Source organism: Sipha flava, unplaced genomic scaffold (genome assembly GCF_003268045.1).
Source record: "Sipha flava isolate LNK unplaced genomic scaffold, YSA_version1 40_pilon_pilon, whole genome shotgun sequence".
Lineage (NCBI taxonomy): Eukaryota > Metazoa > Arthropoda > Insecta > Hemiptera > Aphididae > Sipha > Sipha flava.
In genome coordinates, this window is record NW_020273126.1 from 1,298,156 (window position 1) to 1,323,300 (window position 25,145).

Below are 25,145 nucleotides of genomic sequence, written 5' to 3' on the forward strand. Positions count from 1 at the left end.
TGCGATGGAATTCGGAAAGGGTTCGCGTTATGGGTGGTAGCTGTAGTGGTACAGCGAACGAACGTTTCGAAGTTTTCGTTTTTCCAGTCATAACGGCAAACGATCTCCCTACACGTGATGAATTATTATACTCCGCACTGTTGGTGAACGTACGTCATGTTCAGTTTTTGCGTAGACGTTTACAGAGCAATCAATTATTATAAATATTATTGACATTAATTGCATAGCGAGTTCAGCCGAACGTAAAATATACTGATAATCATTTACCTACGCATAAATTACTGTACAAACGCGACGCTGTTTTAAAATATACATAATACATAATATACATAATACGGTACACGTTCATCGATTACATATATTACAGAGCTTGACGAGCCCCGATTTGATTTCAGACAATAATATATTCAAACCGACGACTTATTTCGAAATACATAATTTATTCGTTCTGTAAACATCAGTGGACCGAATAAGAAAAATGTTGAATGACCTGAAGATGATGGGAATCAATAAGCGAATCTCAAATCCACTGAAATTACGTGTATCTGTTTAAACGAATAAGTGAAAAACGTGTACCATATTATTTTATTTTCAACTAAACGAAAATCATGAAAATAGCACCGAGAGAGTATAATGAATCTTATAAATCATCAACACGAAAACAATAATAAATATAAAATACGATACCGAAAAACAGTAGACTTTATAAGCTTTAATGTTTTCCGCTCACTGAAGTTCTCTGTGCTAAATAGTGTATCATAAAACAGAATCAATAACATCGTAACGTCGTTATGTCTCGGTGGTTTTTGAAAATGTGTATTTTGTTATTTAAATCACTTTTATTCGATATTTGAAAGTATAGCGATTTCGAGTGTAGGTTTTTGGACATATTCCAAAGAGACAGTACAACAAAATATCACGATCAACGAAATATGTATCCATCTAAAAAAAAAAAAATCATGTAATAGGGTTCCGTAGCTTTTATATTAATCGTACAATATATTTAATCTAAATCTCGTTATAAAAGAGCATAGAATAAATAATAAAGTTATTTTACATTTTCATAAACTATTTTTAATATAACACGTTATTGAATTTGTTCAGTATTCTCGTACCGACAGCGAAAGGGAACGCTGGAATACTTCAACGTTTTTGCTAAGCTGATTTGTGACACCCCAATAATTAAACATTTTTTTTTCCTATAGTCACTGAGAAGTGGAAGAACACTCATTGTGCTTGTATGTGTCAATTTTCCGACAAAACTATTGAACATTATATTGATTTCTTTTCGCGTAGTTGTACCGAATACTCCATCGGGGTTCGATGATTTTGCTTTTTATTAGTTTATTTGAATATGAAAAGAGGAGGGGATACCATACATATGCATTTCTAAATCTTCCTTTTATTCGGAAAGCCAAATGAATTCTCACAACATACTTTTAGGTAGAATTTAATTTTTAGAGTATTCTCTTATTCTCTATGCTAAAAATAACAGTTAAATAAATAAAACTAAACGTAGTATAATACGTATCTTTAGTTCAATATTTTATTGACACTGAACAATGGTATTAATACTAATTTTGTATGTATAATTTATCATCGGAATGCTTACATGATTATAGTTTACCGAAATATATTCACCGATTCCGTATTGACAGCAGCACATGCACATCAATAACAATTTATCTTTGACTCTCAAACGAAACCGAGTAATTATTCAGTTAATGTTATATGAACAATATTATCAATTATAATAACAATAATAATAATATGTACAGTTATATGATTTACTTTTCATCATAATATAAAACGAAGTTTAAAATAATACCTTGGCCCTTTCGGGATACAAACACTATGATATAAATTGTTGAAAATCAACAACTTACCATAGCATGTTTCTCATTATAAGCATCATTAAGGCAAATTCATTGCTGCTATACTAAATAGTGTGAATAAAAATGTTCATTATGAAGATTATTTCTTTTTGAAACTTCGTTTGCCAACAACAAATGTTTTTTTTTTCTTTATTCCGCCCTTCTAATTAATATAATTAAAATAACCTCTCATTTTGAGAAATAATAAAAAAAAAATGTATATGGTGTTAAAAGTTTCAATGGAATTACAATTCTTATTAATCATTTAATTTTTTTATTTTTTATTAAAAAAAATTAAAATAATGCTCGGTCGTAAATCTTGATGGTGTACTAATATAGTTACGAAACAATTATTCAATTATATATATATATTAAGTTTGTCGAAAATTTATTCATTCAATTATTTGTTTCGTTTCTATAATAATAATTATATTTGAATTATTTCGATTTTATCAGTTTTTTGACGGGGAAGGGAAGAATCTATTATAGGATATAGAAAGTTTTTTTTAATTTATCGTCTCCCATGAAATCTTGCACGTAAAAAAAAGTATTTATAGATTTAATAAAATTAGCTACAATTCGTATAACACCGGATCGTTTAAAAAGAAAATCAACGTAATATTTTAAAGAACGTCATCGATGATGAAAATAAAATAATAGGCGACTGAATGAAACTATTACGTACATATTTGTATACATTAGAACATTTCAACTTTTATTTCTTTCGTCCGTCTCCTAATAATATCATCGTTAATTGAACATAGGACTAATGGGTTCATTTATCGTCTCATAGTGTGTTCAATAGCGTTGACGTAATAATACTCTTCGTCGAAACTCAAAAAGTTTCTTCGTTTTTTTTTTCTGTATTTTATTACAGCACATTAAAGACAGTAGCTAGTTTTTCTACAGACATGATTTGATTAAACGCTTGTAAATTACATTCAAAAGGCATCCGAACGAACAAAACTTTTTGGCCGATCAAAGTTGAAAACGTCTGAAAACGTATCTTCTCCGCTCGTACTCGGTGTATTAAGGTAGTCTTCTACGTTACTAAACATGTATCGTTACGTATAGATGGATATAATAAATTTCGTGTAATCGTTACGATGTGTCATTGAAATCTTTCTCCGACAAAAATAATAATATACAGCTAGGTAAAGGTGCGTATAAATTTAACCAAAACTCGAAAACTATAAAAGAAAACAATTATTTTTCAGATATAAATTTTTTATATTGCGTATACCACTACTACTATTAAAACGAAGCAAATAAATTATAACTGGGAAAATTTAATTATTTGTTTTTTGTGTGCTTGAAACGTTCATTTGTTTATTTTTTATTTTTTTTTTTTATTTATTATTATTATACCGTACGCATTCACGACCACTATAGATTGTTTAATAATAATGTGTCGGAGGAAAATAATAAACCACACCGAGAAACAATAACTTTGAAACTGTTGGTTGATTTTCATGAATAACTTTTAGTTATTTCCTGCGGTACTTTTTTCCTCGCCGTACACATGACCCTATAGTATTATTATATGATTTACAAAGCTTTTTTCTTCACAATGCATAAATATCATACATGTATATTTATGGTTTGAAACAAAAAATCTTAAAACAACTGCGACACACAGATCGTGTGCCGTATGCGCTCAGAATATGTACGGAATACGAGTATTCGTCATCGAACAATTGACGTGAAGCCAAATACGTTGAATGCGGTCAATCACGCGCGTTGGATCGGGTACTGCGAGTTAGGTTAGCTTTTCAACGCGAACATTAAAAGTCGTGTTGTTGTTTATTTTTTTTTTTTTTTAAAAAAAAAGTAAATACTCCACTTATTATTCGAAACAGAAAATTATAAAACCTATGATACATTGAAATTACGTACTGAGAGCCGGTACTTGAACTTACAACCATGGAAAAACGCATATTCGTTTTTAACAACAATCATTATTCCTACACGTGCCGTGCACAGTGTTTGTGTCTATATACGTATTTCTAAGCGCGTGCGTACCATTGTTTCCGCGGAGCAAAAATAAAACATGTTGAATTCCGCAAAATGAAAACGGTGAAACGTTCATTTGTTTTCAAGATTAGAACACACGATGAATGGTTACGCGCACCAAATTTTTCGAGTAGCTCTGTGGGCCGCACGTCGACGAGTCCGGGTGGATAAAGTGTTTAAATGGATTCCACAATACGACGCACGCCAGTTTGTATACGCACACGGCGAGGTGCGGAAGAGAGTGTTTACTAGGGGTTTTTTTTTATCATTTAAATAAAAGAAATTGCGAAAAACAAGCGAACGTTTATTTGAACTGCTTTGCATGAGAAAAAGCCTATAATACGTGTACACATGCGCGTGAAGCAGTAAAGCCTAAACCCTTTAGTAGGCACCTAAATTATTCATAGAATGATTTTACCGCCTCACCGATAAAATATTCACAGAACACACACACACACACACACACACATATACGCATATATACACGTATACATACGTACTTACACTACGTGTGTGGTGGCCGGTCGCGAGTGTTGGTCACGAGTGACCAAAAGGTCGAAACCGACTTATTCACCGGATGCACCTACACTGTATATACCTGTTATTTTCCTATTTGTTTGTGTGACGGCAAGTACTCGAATATATTCGAGGCAAAGTTTTACTCAAAATTATTGTGTACTCACGCAAACCTATTGCCTATTGTACGCCGATACAATGCGACTATACACACATACCTTTGCTTGTACTCGAAACGTGTTTGCTCGTGATGGCCGAGACTATGTCCGAGGTGAGCTACGTTTTTTGATAAATGTTCGTTTACAATAAGACTTCGCCGTAACGGAAATACAGAATCGTTCGGCATCAATCTAACCTTCCACGCGACTCGTGCACTGATATTTATACGTATTCGAAACGTGACCGTTGTAATTGCCCGCTACAGAAAAGACCGGGTTCCACCAGTAGCATGCGGTTCGTTACAAGTGATTTTGACTGCAATTGAACTCGGGCGATGAAAACGTACTAGTCTAGCAATGGTGTTCATAGCTCCGTGTGCTTTGAACCGATGACATTATAAAGTTTATAATATAAACTATCGATTCGACATTAAGAAAACTATAAGAGTCAGTAGTAAGAAAATGCATGTTGTTGCATTCGTAATCGGACGTTCAGTCGTTGTATGTTGTCGTGGTTCTACGTTATACAGTTACTACGCTGATAATAACAAAAAGGCTCCCGCTATCCTTCCTAACCCTCGACGAGTGCATGCAAAACGTCACACGTTCGACTACACGTGTACGTTCGTATGTACATGTAAATATATTTATACGTAGAATTATTCATTCGCAGATAAACCGGGACCCGACAAATAGGTTTCGACGGGCTGAGGGCCGACAAATACGTGTTTACACATAGGTAGGTGTACCTAGGACAATATAGATGACGACGGCGACGAGGGTCTTTTGCGTGTCACCGCACACGTGGTTACACACGTACAAACCCGCGCCATACATGATTAATTCCCACCACCGGCGCACGCAGCCTTCTATTTTAACCCTTTATTCTCTTTAACGTCGTTTTGCTACAGAAAATACACGAATTATTCGCAGCGCGATTTACCCCACTCGTTGTCGTTGTCGTTTATCGGTAACATTATTTTTTATTCCACTCCCACGCCTGCCGCACTACGTACCGACAACGGCATGTACTGCCGGGTTGGTTACTTTAAAAAAGTAATAAGTTACTTTACTCGTTACTCATTGCTTAGATGTAATGAAATTACATTGTACTTTACTCAAATAAAATTGAAATGAAATTACTTTACTTTTCAGTGAAAAAAATTGACTACGTTACTATCAAGTTACAATTGAAAAAAAAATTAAAAATTTAAATATTATATTAGCTTAAGATCGAATACTATAAAAAAAAATAATAATAATAATAATAATGCTTACTGCAATGTGCTTTCATAAACTTGATGAACTGATCTTGGATATCGATAACGGTTTTGAATTTCCAACACATAAATTAGATTTAACGTAATAATTTTTTCCATTATTCGATTCACATACAATTTTAAAAACGTATTACATTGGTGCCAAGAAAGGATTTAATTTATCCTCTTTGCAATACTTTTTAAAATTTCAAAAGTTACATTGTAATTATAATTTTGCGCCAAGTCGAAGGAATGAACTGTAAGTAGTGATACAATTAACTAAATAACTGTGTTTGGTGTTATTTTTATATGCCTAAAAAAATTAATTATTATATATAGAAATTCTATAGAATTCGTTTATGGTTTTATACAGTTTGAATATGTCGATGACCAAAGTATATTTATTTTTATTTTCTTAGCGTTAGGGTACTTACTTATCTTATTCAAATTGTATTGAAATTATAAATATAATACTATTGCTAATGCTCGTGTACATACATTTAAATTTCATCAGTACAATTTTTCATCCATATATTTTTGTTGAAAAGTTTGTTGGATTCTAAATACCTATTTGTAACGCGTTATGCCAGAGAAACTTTTCTCATCCTCCTTCGCTTTTTTTCCTGTCCATTTGTGGTCGGCCACCTTTGTCCTAAACCTCCATTCGTCTCGATTTTCTACGTCACCTATGCACACACCAACATCCCTCGTATTATTCACAATCGTATCCATCCATCAGAGAAATTACTTGTATATAATGGTCTCCATTACACTTTCGTTGCACAGTAAAAATTGTAACGATATCGCGTAACGCATTGCTATAAAATTAACGGTTACGCGTTACATTTCGGGCACGATATTAATGCATAACAGGTACCCTTCCCTATTACTGTTACGTCGTGTTACGCTTACGGTCGGCGCGAACGTCAACCGCTACCTAGGGGAGCTGTTTATCGATATGCCGTACCATAGTTCCGTGTTCGGTCAAAAAAAAATAAAAAAACATATTTGTCCCGCGTGCAAAAACAATAGCCAACGATAACGATAGCAACAAGTGCACCACTCCAGCGCCCCGTATGTGAGGGGGGAGACGGGTTGTTCCGGTCTTTATGAAAAACGATACCGTTCCGCGGGATTCGGACTGCGCGCCGGGAGGGTGTTGACCAGTTGCCCTCAGCAGCTGTTTTCGGCATTTAAAAAATGTACCAGTTGCCCTCACATATAATACACGCAATTACAACATAAAATAGAGGAGGTAAATATGTAAATAATACATAATGAACATTATAATATAATAAATATACTGTTTATGATTATAAATAGGTAACATACAATGTAATTGGTCAAAAGAATTAAACATTTGAAATTGTAATATTATATTGCAGGTACCTATTATGTTTTGTAATAATTGACTAACAGCTTTTATAAAATCCAATCTGGTATCATATCATATATATCATATCGTATATATAATATGTGAGGGCAACTGGTGCATTTTGCTCTTGGTGGTTTTGGTGGAATTGGTGCAGAAAAAGGTACTTGTGGGGGGCAATTGGTACACGTCGAGAGTGTCCGGGGGGGGGCACGAACTGAACGTCAAACGTCGACCAGATTGCCCACCCGTGCCCGTTCACGTGTTGTACTTCCCGAGTGCGCAGCTGTAAATGTTTAGCGCCCATCCGCGTGTTTTGTGTACGTGAGCACACCGTCGTACGCTTAATATCACTACTTATCGGAATAATAACTTATAGCCAGTGAAATTCTTAACGAGGACGACAAACTTTCAGCTCACTCGAACTATAAACTTCCGCGCCGAAAATAGAATTATCGCTCTTTGAGTTTACATAAATTAATTTCATTTTCATGCGTTTTAAATGTACAATTTAAATGAATTATCTAGTATATACATGTAGTGTCTGTACAGCGCAGCGTCTTAAACTCCGAAAGCATAAATTAAAGTGATATTAACATTGGTTAATAAAATTTACAGTCGTCGGATATACCATTGCTATTACGTGATGTACCGAACACATACAAGTACGGAATAATAATAATGCAACGTGTACAGAAAACGTGGCGCGAGTGAACTATCATATCAATTTTTAGCGTTTTGAATTACTTTGAAGGCTATCAGTTTGTGCGTTTCGGATTTCGATTTGTGGTTGCATTTAGATTTTAGCAATTGATAAAAAAAAAACTGTGATTATGGTTAATATTTATGCCATGATAGTAAGGCAAAACAGCGGGTTTAATAATTATTTCGATTGTTATAATTAAACCATCCAATGAATCATCTTAAAAAATTGTATTGTAAAGAAACGCTAATGTAAGCAATAAGAACTAAAGTTTTTTAAAAAAAAATTAAAAAAACTCTTTGGATATTAAATTTTTATTTTTTAATGCTTAGTCGAGGCAATATTTTTTAATATGAGGATTTGGGATTTTTCGATTTTAAAATTATCGATTTAAAATATTTTGAATATTTATTTTTAAAATAAATGTTCTATAGATTTTGCTCTGTTTGCTGTACAGTGCGTATAGACAATACACCGCGCATAATATTGTTTCAGCCTTATTATTGCGCCTCGAACGGTCGTTGCAGCTCTATCGTAAATAAAATATCACATTGTACTTAACCTAACCGTGTAACGGCTACACGACTATCTTGCGCAAATGATTTAAATAACAATCCCGTTAGGTCTTATCTTAACAACTCTATGCCAGCAGTGCTCGACGGTGAGTCCGCCTACCCTGATTTTACACCGAAATGAACGTGTTCGTTTAACCGCCAAAAGCGATAAACTTTGATCGTGTTTTCACGGCGGCATTGTGACGGGAAAATCGAGTGCTAAATATATTGACGACCGATAACATTCTGATTGTACATAATCTGCATTGATACATATATGTATATATATATAAATTACAATTAAAATACTCCGCATGGCACATATACATATAGCCAGTTATCTAATATCTTATAATCGGTGTTTATGATCCGTATATAAGTTATAGACGCTCATCTTACGTGTAATAATATCGTACTCGGCGCATTAGTGTCTTTGGTTGGTTATGTTTTCGGAATTTATTTACCGACCAAATATACACTGCTTGAAGTTTAATTTTAATTTAAAAAATGTATTATACGTCAAATTATATTCGTTGCAATAAAGTTTCGTTTAGTTTTAATAGGTACTTTTTTCTCGACGTAACATTTTATTTTTCATTTTGTAAGCCACGTATAATTTATACATAAAAATAATTTTTTTTTTTTTATATTTATACTTCAGTCAAAAACATTTCACAAACATTTAAGCTGAAACTATAAATAATAACCATTGGTCTTAATAGTAATATAATTAACTTTTAATTTTTTTTTTTTTTTAATTTATAATAACTCTACTTATGCGCATGTTTGTGTTTAACAAAAAAAAAAAAAAATCAGAAATACATTGCTCATATCACTGCTTGTGCTATTTTGCACTGCTATTTTTTCGTTAAAAATCAGATTGTGTTTATTGAAATTTACATGTTTCTTATGACAAAATATTCAATGATATATTTCAATTTAATTTTATTTACCTACGTAAAGATTAAAGTTCTATGTTTACACGTTGATGTTAATTGAATAAAATTATTAAAGTAACTCAAAATACATTTTTTAAGAATAAAGTATTGTAAATGCAAACCAAAAACCGGTTCAACTTATAAACTCAGCATATGAAGTTTAAACTTTTTGCGAGTTAAAAATTATGTTATAACTTTAAAGAAAACAAACTATGCAAACGTGCTCCGAGGGTACAACAATGTATAACAACAATTAAAATATTATAATATGTACGTATAAATTAAATTTATGTATCCTATTTATTAGCTTTTTCCTATCATTTCAGTTATTTTATTGTTATTATATATTTTATTGTTCAGATCGGTTATTTTAAATTCGGTTAAAATGATGAAAAATAAGTAAAATTACCTTTCGATCCACGTATTCCAGTTAAACTATTAGTAATATGTAACTTTCGATAGATGTCATCTATACTCTTTTTCTGAATTAAAACTTTTTTCGCTTAAGTCTTAACATTTTTCAAGCGTCCCAATATTTGAACTCGAATTGCAGAACATATCACATAGACGGACTGAACGTTTAGATTATTCTCTATAGTTAAATTTAAGAAGAGAAAAAATAGCAACGACTGAATCTAGTATTCTTTTATAGACATGGTAAATAGATTAATTTTATCTTAAGAAACCTCCAAAAATATTACTGACGAGAACAGTGCTTTAATTTTAAATACATCGAATGCAACACATTAGATCAAATAACACTAGATATGAAATAAAAAGAAAATAATACACAGTTATTTGCATTTAAAAAAAACGTTAAAGTCATATTTTACATTAAATTATGTTAGGTCGTAAATATATATACACATACATTTAATTGTTATAATGTATATAGGCTAACAGTTTTATGCAAAAGCACTGGTTTATATGTTTTTCGTGTAACTTGTATATATAATTTAATATTTTATTTTGTGATTACATAATATTCATAATCATAATAGCAATTGCGCACGATCATTTCAAAATTAAGGAGGTTCGAAACTGACATGACGAGTTATGTAATATTTTACACGTGCGACGTAGTAAAAACTATTAATACATTACCATTTTTTTATACACATAGAACGAGCTCTATTCGAAATTATTTTAGTATTAAAATTGAATTTACAGATATCGAAGATATAAATCTGTTCATTATTATTAAATTGCAAGTGCGAAAGACTACGAAGACAACCTGTCCGTACGAAAAATATGAACTTTCCGCTGAAACCTGACCTACGTGGTGTACGGTATTTTTAGCCGTTTGGTACACGTGGATTCTTAATATTGTGCTATGTAACCACGTAATAGTATTACATACGCGTAAACCGACGGGGAAAATACAAGAGATAGAAGATGGTTTTACGAATGAGAGAAAATATTATAATATATAAAATAATAACAGTGATTGTCGAATCGGTATGTGCAGGTGTAACGGAGCGTTAAGCTTGGAGTGTCGTCATCAACACGGGGGCTGCGAGAAGATTGAGAAGAGAGGAGAAGTCGCAAGGACAAATATAGTCTGAAGCATCTATAACAGCGAGATTAATTAATCTCGAAACTCCTTGTATGTTAAGCAGGTGTACACAATACACACACACACACACACACACACACACACACACACACACACATACACACCAATTTATACGTATATATATATATATGTTATATACAACGAGACTTATGATGTAATTTAAATTTAACATTCGTAGCCTCCCGCGCATCGTCACCACCTGCATGGTTATCACGGGGTGACCCATGGGAGTGGCAGGGTAGTTAGTCGTAGTGGGTCTGTCAAACGGCACACCGGCAACGGATTATCATTGCCCTCAGCCTTCGACGCGTATCATCGTCTGCTCATCAGCTTTGCCCCGGGCTCTACTGCTATTACCATCACCACCACCACCACCACCGACCGACCGACAACGAGTTGCACGTCTGCTTTTCCTATTATCTTTCTCCGTCGCCCTGTAGAACCTTTCGACGTTCGGTTTTAAATCGTAGACAACGGGTAATACACTATTTTCGCGGAGTTCTTTGAAGCGCGTGGAGGGATAATGATCGCAGTGACACGTGGGCCGAGGAGGGAAAACGACCTGCTCCGCACTCGTCGGTTATATATATATAATCCCATAATGGTTTTAAATTAATCGAACATTAACACGCGCCCTTTGATTAATATACTCACTCTTCACACTGCAATGTGTGTGTGTGTGTGTGTGTAATATTACGCATATATTAAGCAGTACGTGTTCGCATAGATTCACATACTACATCAGCAGTTATAAACGTATACGCGCGTTGTTCACTATTATTTGTAACGCGTGCGTCTTTGATCCCTAAAGTCTCCCCTCGCACGTAGGAAAAAAAAACAAAATTAAATAAATGAAAAAAAAATGGCTCACACCACGTGGCCGCCACACGCGCCACCCTTTTCGTCGTGTTTTCATCCCTTGGGACATTGCGGACGCGATACCCGCACGTATCACTGTGTTATACACACACACACACACACACACACTATTATATATATATTGTACATCGTTCTCGTTTTGCGATGAGTCAGATATACGCCGTCGTCGTGTTTGTTTTTCATCTGCATCGACCAAAGGTCCTTCACTGTAACTATATATATTTATATAAATATTATGTATTTATAGGGGAGATTGAACCCGCGGACGAATTCGCTTTTGATGTTTCCGTCGATCTCTTAACTGCGCCGCACACAATGATCGTCATCCCGTTTTCTTTTTGATCATTTTCAAACAAACACATAGCTTCGTGGGCACCACAAGGGGGGGGGTTGCACTTTTACTTCAGTGCATTTTTAAAAATAAAAACCAAATTCAAAAATCTAAGATAGAGGCTGTTATTATCATTATCGAATTTCAAATAGCCCGCATTATTCTGTAGCCGTCGAAAAAACTATTATAACTTTGCACTGTCGTAATAGCAAATATTCTCCTGCAACTTACATAATTTTATCATAATTTCGAAATCAACGTATACGTTATGTAACCTCCAGACGAAATTCCTGATATCGCCAATGCTTAGCCTAGAACCGTACGCACAAGTCATTGCATAAATCTACGTTTAACATTAGATCTACGGTTCAGGGCGTATTTTAGACGCCGATCGTGTGCTGGCTCACACCTCGTGGCCCGACGACGAGCGGTTGGTTTTAACGAAATAATACGTATTATAGTTATACATTCATACGATAAAATTTATAATTATACATTATTTTATTTTATGTTGATCCTCAAAAATTTGCCGCACCGGGGGGCAATTGTCCTCCCCTTGCCACACGTTGAACACGGCTCTAACCACATGTTACGCGCGGATTCTACACAAATGGTTTGCCACGTCGATCGGAACGCGTTCCGCGGTACTGACTTCGCACGCCGCCACGTAAACGTAATCGAATGCATATATTAGATTTTAACACGAAATGAAACAGACACGTAAACGAAGTTACCTACTGCGCTGAGGTTGTTGTAGACCAAGAATACTTGTCAAAAACAAATCGTAGCCCGTAGCGACGAGAAAAAATAAACGTATATATAAAAAAAAAAATACTTCTCGTGCTCGTCCCTCGGGTCGGTGTAATTTTATTCGCGCGATTTCCAAATCGTTCCCGACGCGCATTCCTTATTTTTTGAAAGTATTTATAACGCGTGGAAAAATGATTTCAATGCACAGTTCGTCCGCGTGCAGCACGTAGATTACAGGAGTAAGACTTATGTTTTATACACCATGCATGCAATACCAATTTTGTCCATGACAAACAAATTGTTGATATTCATACAATAAATCATATGGTATTATAGTAATCTCGTGTTCGTATATGTAATTCAATTTTTTTCATTTTTCCCCCCGACATTTTGGCAGTTGTATCACGAATTTTTGCGCACGAACGGTTCTTTTATTGAATCGCTAAAAAACCAACAGGATACGAAAAGACGAATTTCCCGCATTCGTTCCTGATCTGTACACATATATACGAGTATAAATACACCTACACGTTATAAATGTGCGCGTGCGTGCATATATTTACGATGGAAACGTAAATACATTCGGAATCCACGCCAAATATATGACTTATTTTATGAAAACGTCTTTGTTTGCGTAAAAATACATAAATGCAAACGACGTGCTTTCAAGTGTATTCCATTCTGTACAAACCGCAAGCTTGTGAATGTTAGGGTGTGGTAAATTATCGCCACTTGTTGTTCATTATTGTTTCTCCTTCGTGCGGAAAGGGTGAACTAACTCGTACGCATCTTAATGTGCTGCCGGGAATAGGTTAAGGTCATAAATCCGCAGTTATCGCACATCGAATTATATAATATGTGTGTAACGTACATTCGGAAATATAAATTAGAATATTTCTGCTTCAAGTCGCTTCTGCTGTACATTTTTTTGACGTTCAAACATATGTTTACAACCCTCTAGCTGTAGTTTTACGTAAATATGAAAAAACATAACTTCTTGAACGGACAGTTTAAGCATTTAATCTCTTCCTTTGACTGAATTTTTTTCCAATGCGATTGGTATACATCTTCATTTTTCTATGTCTGTTCAAAAATTACCATTCAACTCTATCATTTCATATCAATTCATATCCAAAATATCAGTTACTACTGTACCAAAATAAAATAAAAAAATAATATATTTTTACGCTCATTTAATATGCTAATATTAATTACATTTTAACTTCGTGTAACAGGCTCTCGTGCACGTACGTTTGCGTACTTCATACAGGGTATAATAAGGTGGTGTCCGATGCGACATCCAATTATTTGAAAAACATAGGCGCGGAGGTAATTTCGGCGCATCCGAAGTTTTACTCGCGAAGCAAAAACCCGTTAAAAGTTCGACGCGAACCAGAGTGTAATGCTCGTCGGCGGTATTCGTCGCACACCCGTCCGCGGGATTATTACCCGTAATATATATTATTTATATATATATTTCGTACGTGCATCATATATATGCGTGACGTGTAGTATCACGGAGGCGTGTGGTCCGTCCCAAAAACAACGTACATTTTTCATTACCCGGCACACGACAACAACCGCCGTTAACTCTTACCGGGTAACCAGTAATAACAAAACAGTGTACGTACGCGCGCGCGCGCGCGCGCGCGTGTGTGTGTGTGTGTGTGTGTGTATGTGTGTGTATACGTATCACACACGCATACTCGCAACAAAATATTTCGTACGTATACCAATAATATCGTGTACGTGTGTATGCAGTTGTAGTGGTGGGTAAGTTCATTTCGGTTTCGGACCGACCAGACGAGAAGAGTGTTGGCCGGAAATTAGAAAACTTGTACGAATGCACACGCATTAACCGTGCGGAATAGTTCTGCGGGACGAACACGAGCGCTCAACAATCACCTGCATGCATCGCAAGACTTTACCCGTGTTATTTTTCACATGATTTCTTTATTACCCGTTCGTCGGCAGTCGTCGACGGCTTACGTGACAAAAGTAACCAAATGCCCGTGTGACGTTTAACGATACATTGAAATGTAAATGCCAAACACGCGTAATATAAGTAATAAGTAATATATAAATATTTAACTTGTGTAGGAGATTTTATTACGCGTACGGGTACGCGAAACCTTTGTGCGCTGTACACGCTACCTGCACGTGTTGTACACTACTACGTGCCCGTGGAGTTATACGTTCGATGACTGCGACGAACGGTCGTGATTGTGTTATTATCATCGGTAAACATTTGCAAAACCGTGGTGCACAAAAATCAAAGGGATTTATTGGTTCCGCAAAAATTCCGGTCTCGAAAAGAACTGTCTATCGACTCCACCGGTTACAGTTCGTAAAATTAGAACATATAAGACCGAATAAAAATTGTCAATAATTAATCAATAGTAAAAACATTTCTATGTTAAATATGTAAAAAACGTTTTTATATACTACCAAAAGTAATTTATCATTATTAAACTATAACATTTTAGGTATTATTATAATTATACTAAACAATTTTTAAATTTTTTTCGACGTTACAATATATAAACATTTCATAAAATTAGGTAGATCGATTTTCTACAATTTTGTATTTATTATTTTTTCCCTGTAAATATAATCATGTGAAAATAGAAACCGCCGGAATCGATAGTTAATTTTTATGAATATTAATCGACGGAGTCGATATTTAATAGGCGAAATCGATATATGCTCATATTTCAGTACCTACCCGTCCACTTCTTTCTTTATCAAACCGTCGTTGCAATTTTTTCAAAAAACATTAACTGAAAAACTATTTAATATTAAACTACCTATCCAATTATATTTTACCAACTCAAACTAAGAATTAGCAAACTCTAAGAGGCTTTTTTCTCCTTTATGTTATAGTTAACTAAAACTAGTGTATGTCATTCTTATTTTAGTATTATATTTTTATCAGCTATCGTGTTTTGTGTTGGTGATATGTTTAAACTTAGAAGTTTGCTATGTGTTTATTCATCCAAAATATTTACATATCTAAATCCAACCACACACCCACCATACAGTTTTCGCTATTACGCCATAAAAACCTCTTCACCACACCATACCACTGATTATCATTATCATATCACGTTTTATATTTTGTCATATTTACGTATTATCGCTTCATTATAAAAACGCAAAGTTATTCGTTATTCGAAAATGCGGCCATTTTCTCCGCGATTACAAATTATCTATTTCTTCGATCTCAATTGTATAGTAATATAATAAATAAATTATAAGATCAGTGATCGACTTGGCAAAATTAAAGAAGGGGACTCTGTTTACTTTTTAAAAAAAAAGCGTCTCCAAAAAAGCTTTATAATTATAACGTAATAATAATAGGGGGACGAAATTTCTGAAAATTAGTTAGGATACTCCGTCCCTCTGCATCCTTTCACAAACCGAGAACTCTATCGATATATTATATTATGTGACACGAACCGGATTTCTTATTCCAAACACTGTGGTCAGATGGATAAGCAAAAATTACATCGAATGATAAATAAAAAGAAAACACTGACAGGGTAGAGTAAACGATTTTGAATATGTTCATGTTATTGTGTAAAGTAATTAAATTTTTAAAATCGATATAAAACATTAAATCATTGTTTAGTAAAATATTTTTGGAATATAAATTAATCAAATCCGCAAAGATTTTTTATACATTCTGAGTGTTTGTGAAAAAATAATCATTAATTACGATATATTTTATTATGACAATTAATGAACAACATTACTGGAACGTGAAACGTTTGTGCAATTCTATCTAAAAGAAAAAAAAAATGCAATTTATTCATACTTCAATAACAAATACATTGTTCATCAAGATGAAAATATTCGCTCGCAGTTCAAACTGTTTTATATTATAATTCTATAATAAAAATAATACAAAAAAACTATTAGATTTGCAATAAAGTGTATATTCTCATCTTATTTACATTATTTTATCACTCAACGAGAGAACCTCGGCATTTTGAACATTTGTCATAATTTATTATACTTCACTTGGTACCAATTAGCCTAGTTCTGTAATGATCATGATATTAATCCTTCGGGATGGTGCACTTTCACTTTACAGGATTATCTGGAGAATATAATTGCAGATCTGTCTGTCCTTTATACATAAAATAATCAAATTTTCAAAATCCAGATTAATCGTTATGGTAAAATCAATTTTCAGAGATTGCACAGCAGATGCCAGCAGCAATATATCTTTAGTACAAATTACCATATTTCGTTTTTATGACTATTATTATTAATTATTATAAATTTGATAATATGTATATTGAATTCACTGAGCATCGAACAACATTATTTTCCAGATGATGGATCCGATGGATTGAATGATAATCATTTTTGAGACCGTTCGACTGCCAATGGTGAAAGTCTGTTTATAATACTTTTATTACCAACAGCAATGAGTTATGGCCCGATTTAACTATGTCATTTCTGATTTTGTTGCGTACAAATCGTTGTTGATAAGTTAGTAGAAAAAAATTATTTCGCATCACACGATAAGACCAACGCACTTGTCCGGTTTTAAGTAGACGCCTATGCGAAGGCGTTTACTATTTACAATATATATTGAAATAATGATGTCACCTATATGTACATAGTTTATGACAAAATCGTAAACATGATTTATGTCTGAGACCATAAGGACGCAGCTCGCCTTAATAATTCTCCTGAGTTTCACAGATTGAACTGTAGAGTTTTGCCATATAATCTCGCTAGAAGCTTTCACCACTCAACGCGTCTAATATTCATTCCGTATTTCGCTCTAATCAAAATGAAAACACCATTTATTTTTAGAGGACTTGAGTATATCTCAAGGACCTAATCTCTTGACACAAACCCTAAATACACCTACGGCTAATATAAATTGCGTATAAATAAATATATACATATATATTTGTATAAATGAATACATTTGGATACAATGTAAATTACCATATATGATAGTCGAAAAATATGTAATATAATTTTTTTTTTTTTTTGTTATTGGATACGATCAGAGTTACAGGAAAAAACACAATGACATATGTGCGGACATGCAGACATTTTCCATGTTATTATAGATAAGAGCGTAGCCAATTTAAATAATACATTTTTATAATTCAGTACGAACATATTATCTCCGATCACAAAGGCCATAAAAATACGAACGGTATATTTTGATAGACGTCAGAAGTATGCGCTTGATTGTATCGACCATTTTTATTTTATTTTCAATAACCGCGATGACGGATCGAAATACCCGATTGTTGATTTTTTATAACAATATTATGTCATTCACGGTACCTACTTGTTGGGTAGCTGCAGGTGATTGATTATCCAACGGAATAAAACTCGCATCGCAGTATTATAATATAATATACGTATAAATATTAAATATCCTCGTGTATTATGAAAAAAAAAAAAAAATAAATGAAAAATAAGCTATTCCGTTTTAATAATATGTGATATATCATTACTCGTATGAGTTCTGAAAAATAATTCGCCTTCTGCTACTTTTCGCGTTCCGTCAAAAACGTCATAAAATGTAAATTACTTTGATCCGACCGTTTTGCCATAGGTGTTCGTATAATACGTGTACACGTTCATACGAGTACGCGATAAAAGGGACGCGCGCGTATTCTTTGAAACTAAAATAGCAAGAGTGAGTATGAGTAGTGAGGGGAGAGAGAGGTGGAAATGCGTTATGTGAAAGACGTCGCATATGTATGATGATACCGAATCGTGAACAGCCCTGTAAGTGCTTTGTTGACGATTCTAAATTAATTACTGAAAACTCTGTGTACACAATAATAAACTACGTCGGAGTAGATTCGCATAAGTTTAATCGGATTGACTACGCACTAAATGAAATTGGTATTTGACAATGGTCGGAATATACTGTACCGTTCGAACGTTATGGAAAGGTCTCCAAAAATGTCTAGAGCGTTTTTGGTACACATGTTATTGTTTCGACCTCATACATAATATATGCACACTGTTGTATACCGCGGTACCTATGTAAACAATATTTATATGGTTGCGAAATCTGTGTTAAAATAATTGTACACCGCGATGTTTATTTTGGAAATTTTTCTCGGACCGTGCACCTGAGTAATAAGACATAATTCTATGATATAATGTAATAAATTAGTGTTATGACGCATTAATATGATCACGAACGGAAACATTATTGGCTTATCAAAAAATTAATTAAAAATTCGTTGAAAATATTTAACGTTTTTTTTTTTTTTTTCTGACCGTTTTCTTAATTAATAAAAAAATTATATTGCAACGTTCATGTTGTACGATGCTGCGTTCGATTTCTAATACCGATCATCGATTGGACCAAATTGAAAATGTGTTCCCAACCGTTTTTACTGGCTTGAAAAAAGTTTTTCGATTGTAAAAATTGGAAAATTTAATCGTAAATAGCCGCAACAGCTCCGTTCTGAATCTAATAAACACAAAAAGAAATGCGGTTCGGTAACAATGTTGTTATAAAATGTTGAAGAATGACAAGATAAGAAACGCGAAAGTGCGGTTTAGAATTTATCGCATTTCCATTCCAGTCGGACGCGGTCGTCGACTACGCGTATTGTGAATCTTGTTTATTCCGAGACGCGCGAAATCTGCATTACGGGTCGAATACGATAAATGAAAATTAGAGTGGAGTTGATGAAAATTAAAATGTCTGTGGAAAAAACGGAAACGTAATTGGATTTACGCCGATTTCGATATATTGTTATTTTTGGAGTTTACAACCGTATATATATATATATATATATATAACGTAAAGATTCTGCAGGTGTATACGGTGTTGAAGTGTTGAAATTATTCGGCATATCATTATTTCGTGACATCGACGACTTACAGATAATCGATTTATTGGTATCGTCATTCTTAGCGCCTATCACTTCTTAAAATAAATAAATCCTGATGAGTTATAGTAAAAACAAATACTCCTCGTACGTTATATCGAAATTGATATTTTCCAAATCATCGCGCCTATATAGAGTTGGAATCCAGAAATATAATAGTGCAAATTGAAATATTATTATTATTACTCGACATACATACAAATCGTCATTCATTATTATAACATAGGATATACAAGTACGCCACTGTTTAACGCACATCATCGACGTTTGATATTTTTCAAACGGTCACGATATACACAAATATTATATTTTGGACACCCGATCGGTGTACACATTAGTGATAGAAAAAACACGGGCTTCCAAAAGTTTGAAATATTCTGGAATTCGAAATCCGAAATCGGAATAGTACTCTAAAATCAGATTTCGGTTTTTGAAAAATTTGATTAGTATTCTTTTGCGTATGGCTTATAATAAAGTTTTTTCATACTTTGTAATAAATTGATTTTTAATTATAAAACAGAATTCCACAATGTTATATATTCGGATGTTGAAATCCGTAAATCCGCAAACCTGGATTTCGGATTTTCAATTCTGAAATCCGAAATCCTGATTTATCGTATTTTTGGACAATCCGGATTTAATTCTCATCACTAATACACGCTACATCATTACCATTTCATTATAAATTATCATTATTATATGTATCATTGTATATTATGCACGTGTGTAACACGTACAAATTTACACATTCATATTACGACATGACCACATTTCTATGTATACGCCCATTGTATATCTAATGTAATGCAATTCTACTCGTTCACTAGACACGCGTCGGTATTATTATTCCGACGACACGACTGCGACGTGTCTGCAGAGTGCGTTTAACGTCATCACAACAACGAATACATTATTAAATAATAATAGTAATTATTATGCGTTTGTTGTTCGTTTATTGCGTGATAATTATTCACCGTACAACAATATTTCCACGCCTGAATTTATCTCAGCCTCGGGGCTGCAGAAGAGACCAAAAATCTAGCGCTTTTACGCGATATCCGAAACCGCGCTCTAACTTCTATATCCTAATGTCCGTCTGTGTTGATCGCGTGGACTTGTGGACTTAATGAGGGCCCGTCCATCTTTCAAATCATTTACTCGTTTCGTTCGCATTATTGATCTGGCCACGCATCGGTCATTATTACAGCCTTAGTGACCGTCCCATCCCGCAACTGCAGTGACAACTAGAGCCTGGAATTTCGGTACGAATTATATTTTATCCAACACGAGTACCTATTTAACGGTTTGTTGAGTTCGTATAAAAATGCACGTGAGCATGAGAAAATTGAAAAATAAAATTCCAGATTGTGATTTTAGATCCAAAATTTTTTTAAAAATGGTAAAATAAAACGGAAAAACGTAATACAAAACCGAGCATTGTATTAACAGGTACACGGAACAAATTCGTAACGATACTAACGTGGCACGAAAAGCTTAGTCGAACAATATGGAACACATAGAATCACAGCCGGTGGCGTGACCAAGGGGGGAGAGGGGCGAGGGGGTTAGTCCATATTTATTTTTATAGCCCTTCCAGATTAAAAATAATGAATCTCAGAATATTGTGTTTAAGATTGAGATAAAATCCATGCCTATAATCTCAACACGCGAAATAACTAATAAGTATAACAATCCTTGTTGTTCAGTGTGTTATGGCTTTACTAGTAAACATCCAAAATAAAAAAAAACGGTTCACGCTTTTTCGTCTTCTTATTGTTATCGTCTTGGTAAAATCCGAACCGAACCTTATAGTACATAAGTATGTACAGTGAGTTAGCGACGGGTGTTGTCTGCGTATAGATTAGTAGATGCGGTTTGGATTCACGTTATCTAGGCGCTTATAACACCGTCACCTCCCGAAACGTAAGCTCTGTCCGCGATGATAAGAGAATAAATGTGTTGATGACCGCCGCGGTATAGCGATGCCGTACCGACGATAGTAGTACCAATATAATAACGGTAACACGTGGTTTGATGCAGGTAACCAGTTCGAATGCGACTGCGATCTGCTGTGGATGAACCGGTTGGCCGCGGAGACGATCAACGAACAGGTGAAACGGGTGCTGTCCGAGGCGGAGTGCACGATGAACAGCACGGCGGCCGACGGCGACGACGGGTCGGTCGAACAGCAGTTCGGCAGCGGCAAGCAGCGGAAAGCGTTCGAGAACGGGCTGGACGACGGCGTGCCGGGCGTCGGAGTGGGGGGCTACGGTGAGCAGGCCGGCGGGACAGGATCAACTGGTGCGGACGGTGGTGGCAGCGGCGGTGGAACAGGAACCAGTGATGGTGCGGACGCGGTGCTTATGAGGTCCGCGGACGAGTCGCAGCTGACCAAGGTGAGCGCTTTGGACGAGGATACGTGCCCGGGCAAGGAACCACCGGTCGTGGACGGGGCACCGGACGCAGCTCAGAACTCGGACCGCGTGCTGTGGGAGTCGACCAAAACGTCCGGGTCGGCAGCCGCCGCCACCGCCGCGCTCTTCCGGACGCCATCGCCGTGGTCGTCAGTGTCACCGCTGCTGTTGCCGGCTCTCGTCTTCGCTCTCCGTTCCCGTTGCTGTTAAGCTGACCCGCGTTCCCGTATTTTACATAATAATAACGATAATAACGATAACAATAATAATAATAATGATATTGTTTGATACGTACCACTACTCAGATGGATTACATTTGCATATGTATTGCACGGTGATCAAAACGATCCATTGGAAATGTGTATGTGTACAAATTCGTACTCGAGCGTGCGCACACACTCGCACACACTCGCATACACACGAATACACACGCACGCACACGCACACACATACACACACACACATACACATACACACACGCTCGCTCGCACGTACTCGTCTTACGATTACGCGTGTGCAGTGGTCGCGTTTCTTCAAAACCGGCCCGAAACGAAAAATCCTGACCGTCCCCGAAAGCTACCCCGATTCCAAAATCTCTCAAATCTCACGAATATTTCACCGGCAATCATCGCGCGCTGTTTCAGACGTATCCTCCCCAGGACGCCGTACGCGTAAGCTACTCTCTCCCCCCTGTCACCCTGTTCCCTCTTACTTGTCCAACAGTACGATACACGTGTCGACGGTGTAAGGCGCCAAAAGATTTTCACCCCGAACGTTTTTCTAATCGATCCGAACGACGAACCGCCAAAAACGTTGGTCCTCCGTTGCCAAAGTGTCGCGAAGTTGCGCGTCACTGCACACACAGTTTTCATTGCGATAGATTTACTAACGATTCATTACTATTACTATTATTATTATTGTTATTATTATCATATTCCGATACCATCGTTTCGTCAAGTAACGTATATATTTATCGATTCATACGTAAGTCGTATGAAAGCGAAGAGTACCGTTCGCCTATCGAACACGCACGTCTACGGCATCGCATTTTATAGCCGTCGCGCGGCGCTCGATTTGCGTGACAGTAAACGGATCCCGGAAGTGACGAAAAACGGCACTGAGCGCGACCGGTGAAGTTTCGCGCGGTTATCGGATTACGGCGATATTGTAATGTTGTTTCCTGACGAAAACGCTGCAAAAACATTCCGATTGAAAGCAATAAAGACGATTTCGCGCAGAGAAGTCGTTATTGGTTGTTGTGCAGTAATTGGCTTAGGGATTCGACTTCGCGGTGGCCGTACGCTGTATTATTATGTATGAGTAATATTACTGTAAACGTTCGTTTTCGTACAGGAATGTATCCGGTTGCAATTTCTTTTTTCCCGCGTCATTTTCCTTCGACTTGGTTTTACATCGCCATAATATTGTATTCTATTGAAAACTATATCCTAAGCCACAAACATAAACCGATTATGATTAAGTAACATAATCAATCTCGCATAAATCATGTCCGTAAAGTTAAAATGTCTCTTACAAATATAACATTTATTTAAAATAAAAAAAATAAAAATTGAAGAAAAACTTTATTAATATGTATAAATTATTAATATTATAAAAGTATAAATAATATATCAAATATTATTCATGTAAAAATTATTAATTATAAAAATACTTTATTGGTGTTGTTTTAAAATATTTACGTGGTAGAAAAAAAACCGATGAGAATTTAAATCAATATTCTAACACGTATAAAAATTAAAAAATTTGTGATTTTTTTTTTTTTAAATATATTTAAGCTACTAAAAATAGAGATTAGAACTGTAATTATATTAGATAACCAATACAGTATTTTTATCTGCCACATAATGTGTACTTATTTGTGTTTGAGTTATTTTTTTTTTTTTTTTTAATTACAATTATTCATAAGGTTAATATACGTACTGTGTAAAACATATTATTATATAAATATTGTATCACAAGTCTTACATTCATTCACTGATTTTATACTGTTTAATTTTGTACTCGTGTACACGAAAACTTAAAACAAAACAAATATGTTGGAATTGCTGCAAATTAAAAAAAAAAAAACCTTTATATCTCTATATATTTAGTAAGTCGTACATTGTTTTAGTTTCCAAAACACGTAGTATACGTACCAAGCGCTGTTAAGAACTTAATATCCGTTAAAACCTATTCTTTTGTTATGTATCAAATAAAATCGTATATAATAATATATAAACACATATATCTATACATAATTCACCGTGTTTACATTCAATCGTTTCTCCTCGAGCACAATACTCTTGCACGTTGGAATACAATCGCCTTCATATAATCATATTTATAAGTTCATCAACAACCGATCACCGTATCCGATAAACTTATACCCTTTTGGTAAACATTTGTCTGGCAGTCATTTCTTACTCGACGTTTTATTCGCCGTGATCGTTGTTCCCGAAGGGTGTAATATTTGACTAGATTTTACAGTTATATGGAAACAAACAAACGTGTAAGGGTTGCAGACGGCGCATAAGTATACGTAACCCTTTCGTTTAAGATTTTCCTTTGCGGCGATAAGGAGAAACGCACAGAAACGGAGCGAGACGAAGTAGTATACGAACAACACCTTTATCATAATACTTCTCGGATGCACTACCAAGTATTTTGTATTTTGTATTTGATCACAATGAAATGCTTGGAGTCTTATTATAGAGTCGACTGTGAAAAACTGCGCACAACATTACGTTATTAATTTATATTGTTTATTCTAAACAGTTTTGACGTAATATAATACTACAATACGCACTTGTATGATAAACGATTGTCCGAAAATCGAACGGTGGGGATGCAACGTCGTGATTTTCACATTTCCTGAACTTTATTTCACGGCAGCTGCGGTGCGTTAAAGTTCGTTC

General features: G+C 35.0%; 1 protein-coding gene across 2 annotated transcripts in view; it reads left to right on the forward strand.

Moving 5' to 3' along the window:
* LOC112688809 (connectin-like) overlaps positions 1-23,800 on the forward strand; it is a 195,446-nt gene extending 171,646 nt beyond the window's left edge. For both annotated transcript variants that reach the window (XM_025562186.1, XM_025562187.1), the window contains exon 3: positions 21,857-23,800. In XM_025562186.1, coding sequence (XP_025417971.1) covers positions 21,857-22,440 — 584 coding nt within the window. In that variant the 3' untranslated portion in view covers positions 22,441-23,800. The remainder of the gene's footprint in view (positions 1-21,856) is intronic.
* The last annotated feature ends 1,345 nt before the right edge of the window (positions 23,801-25,145 follow it).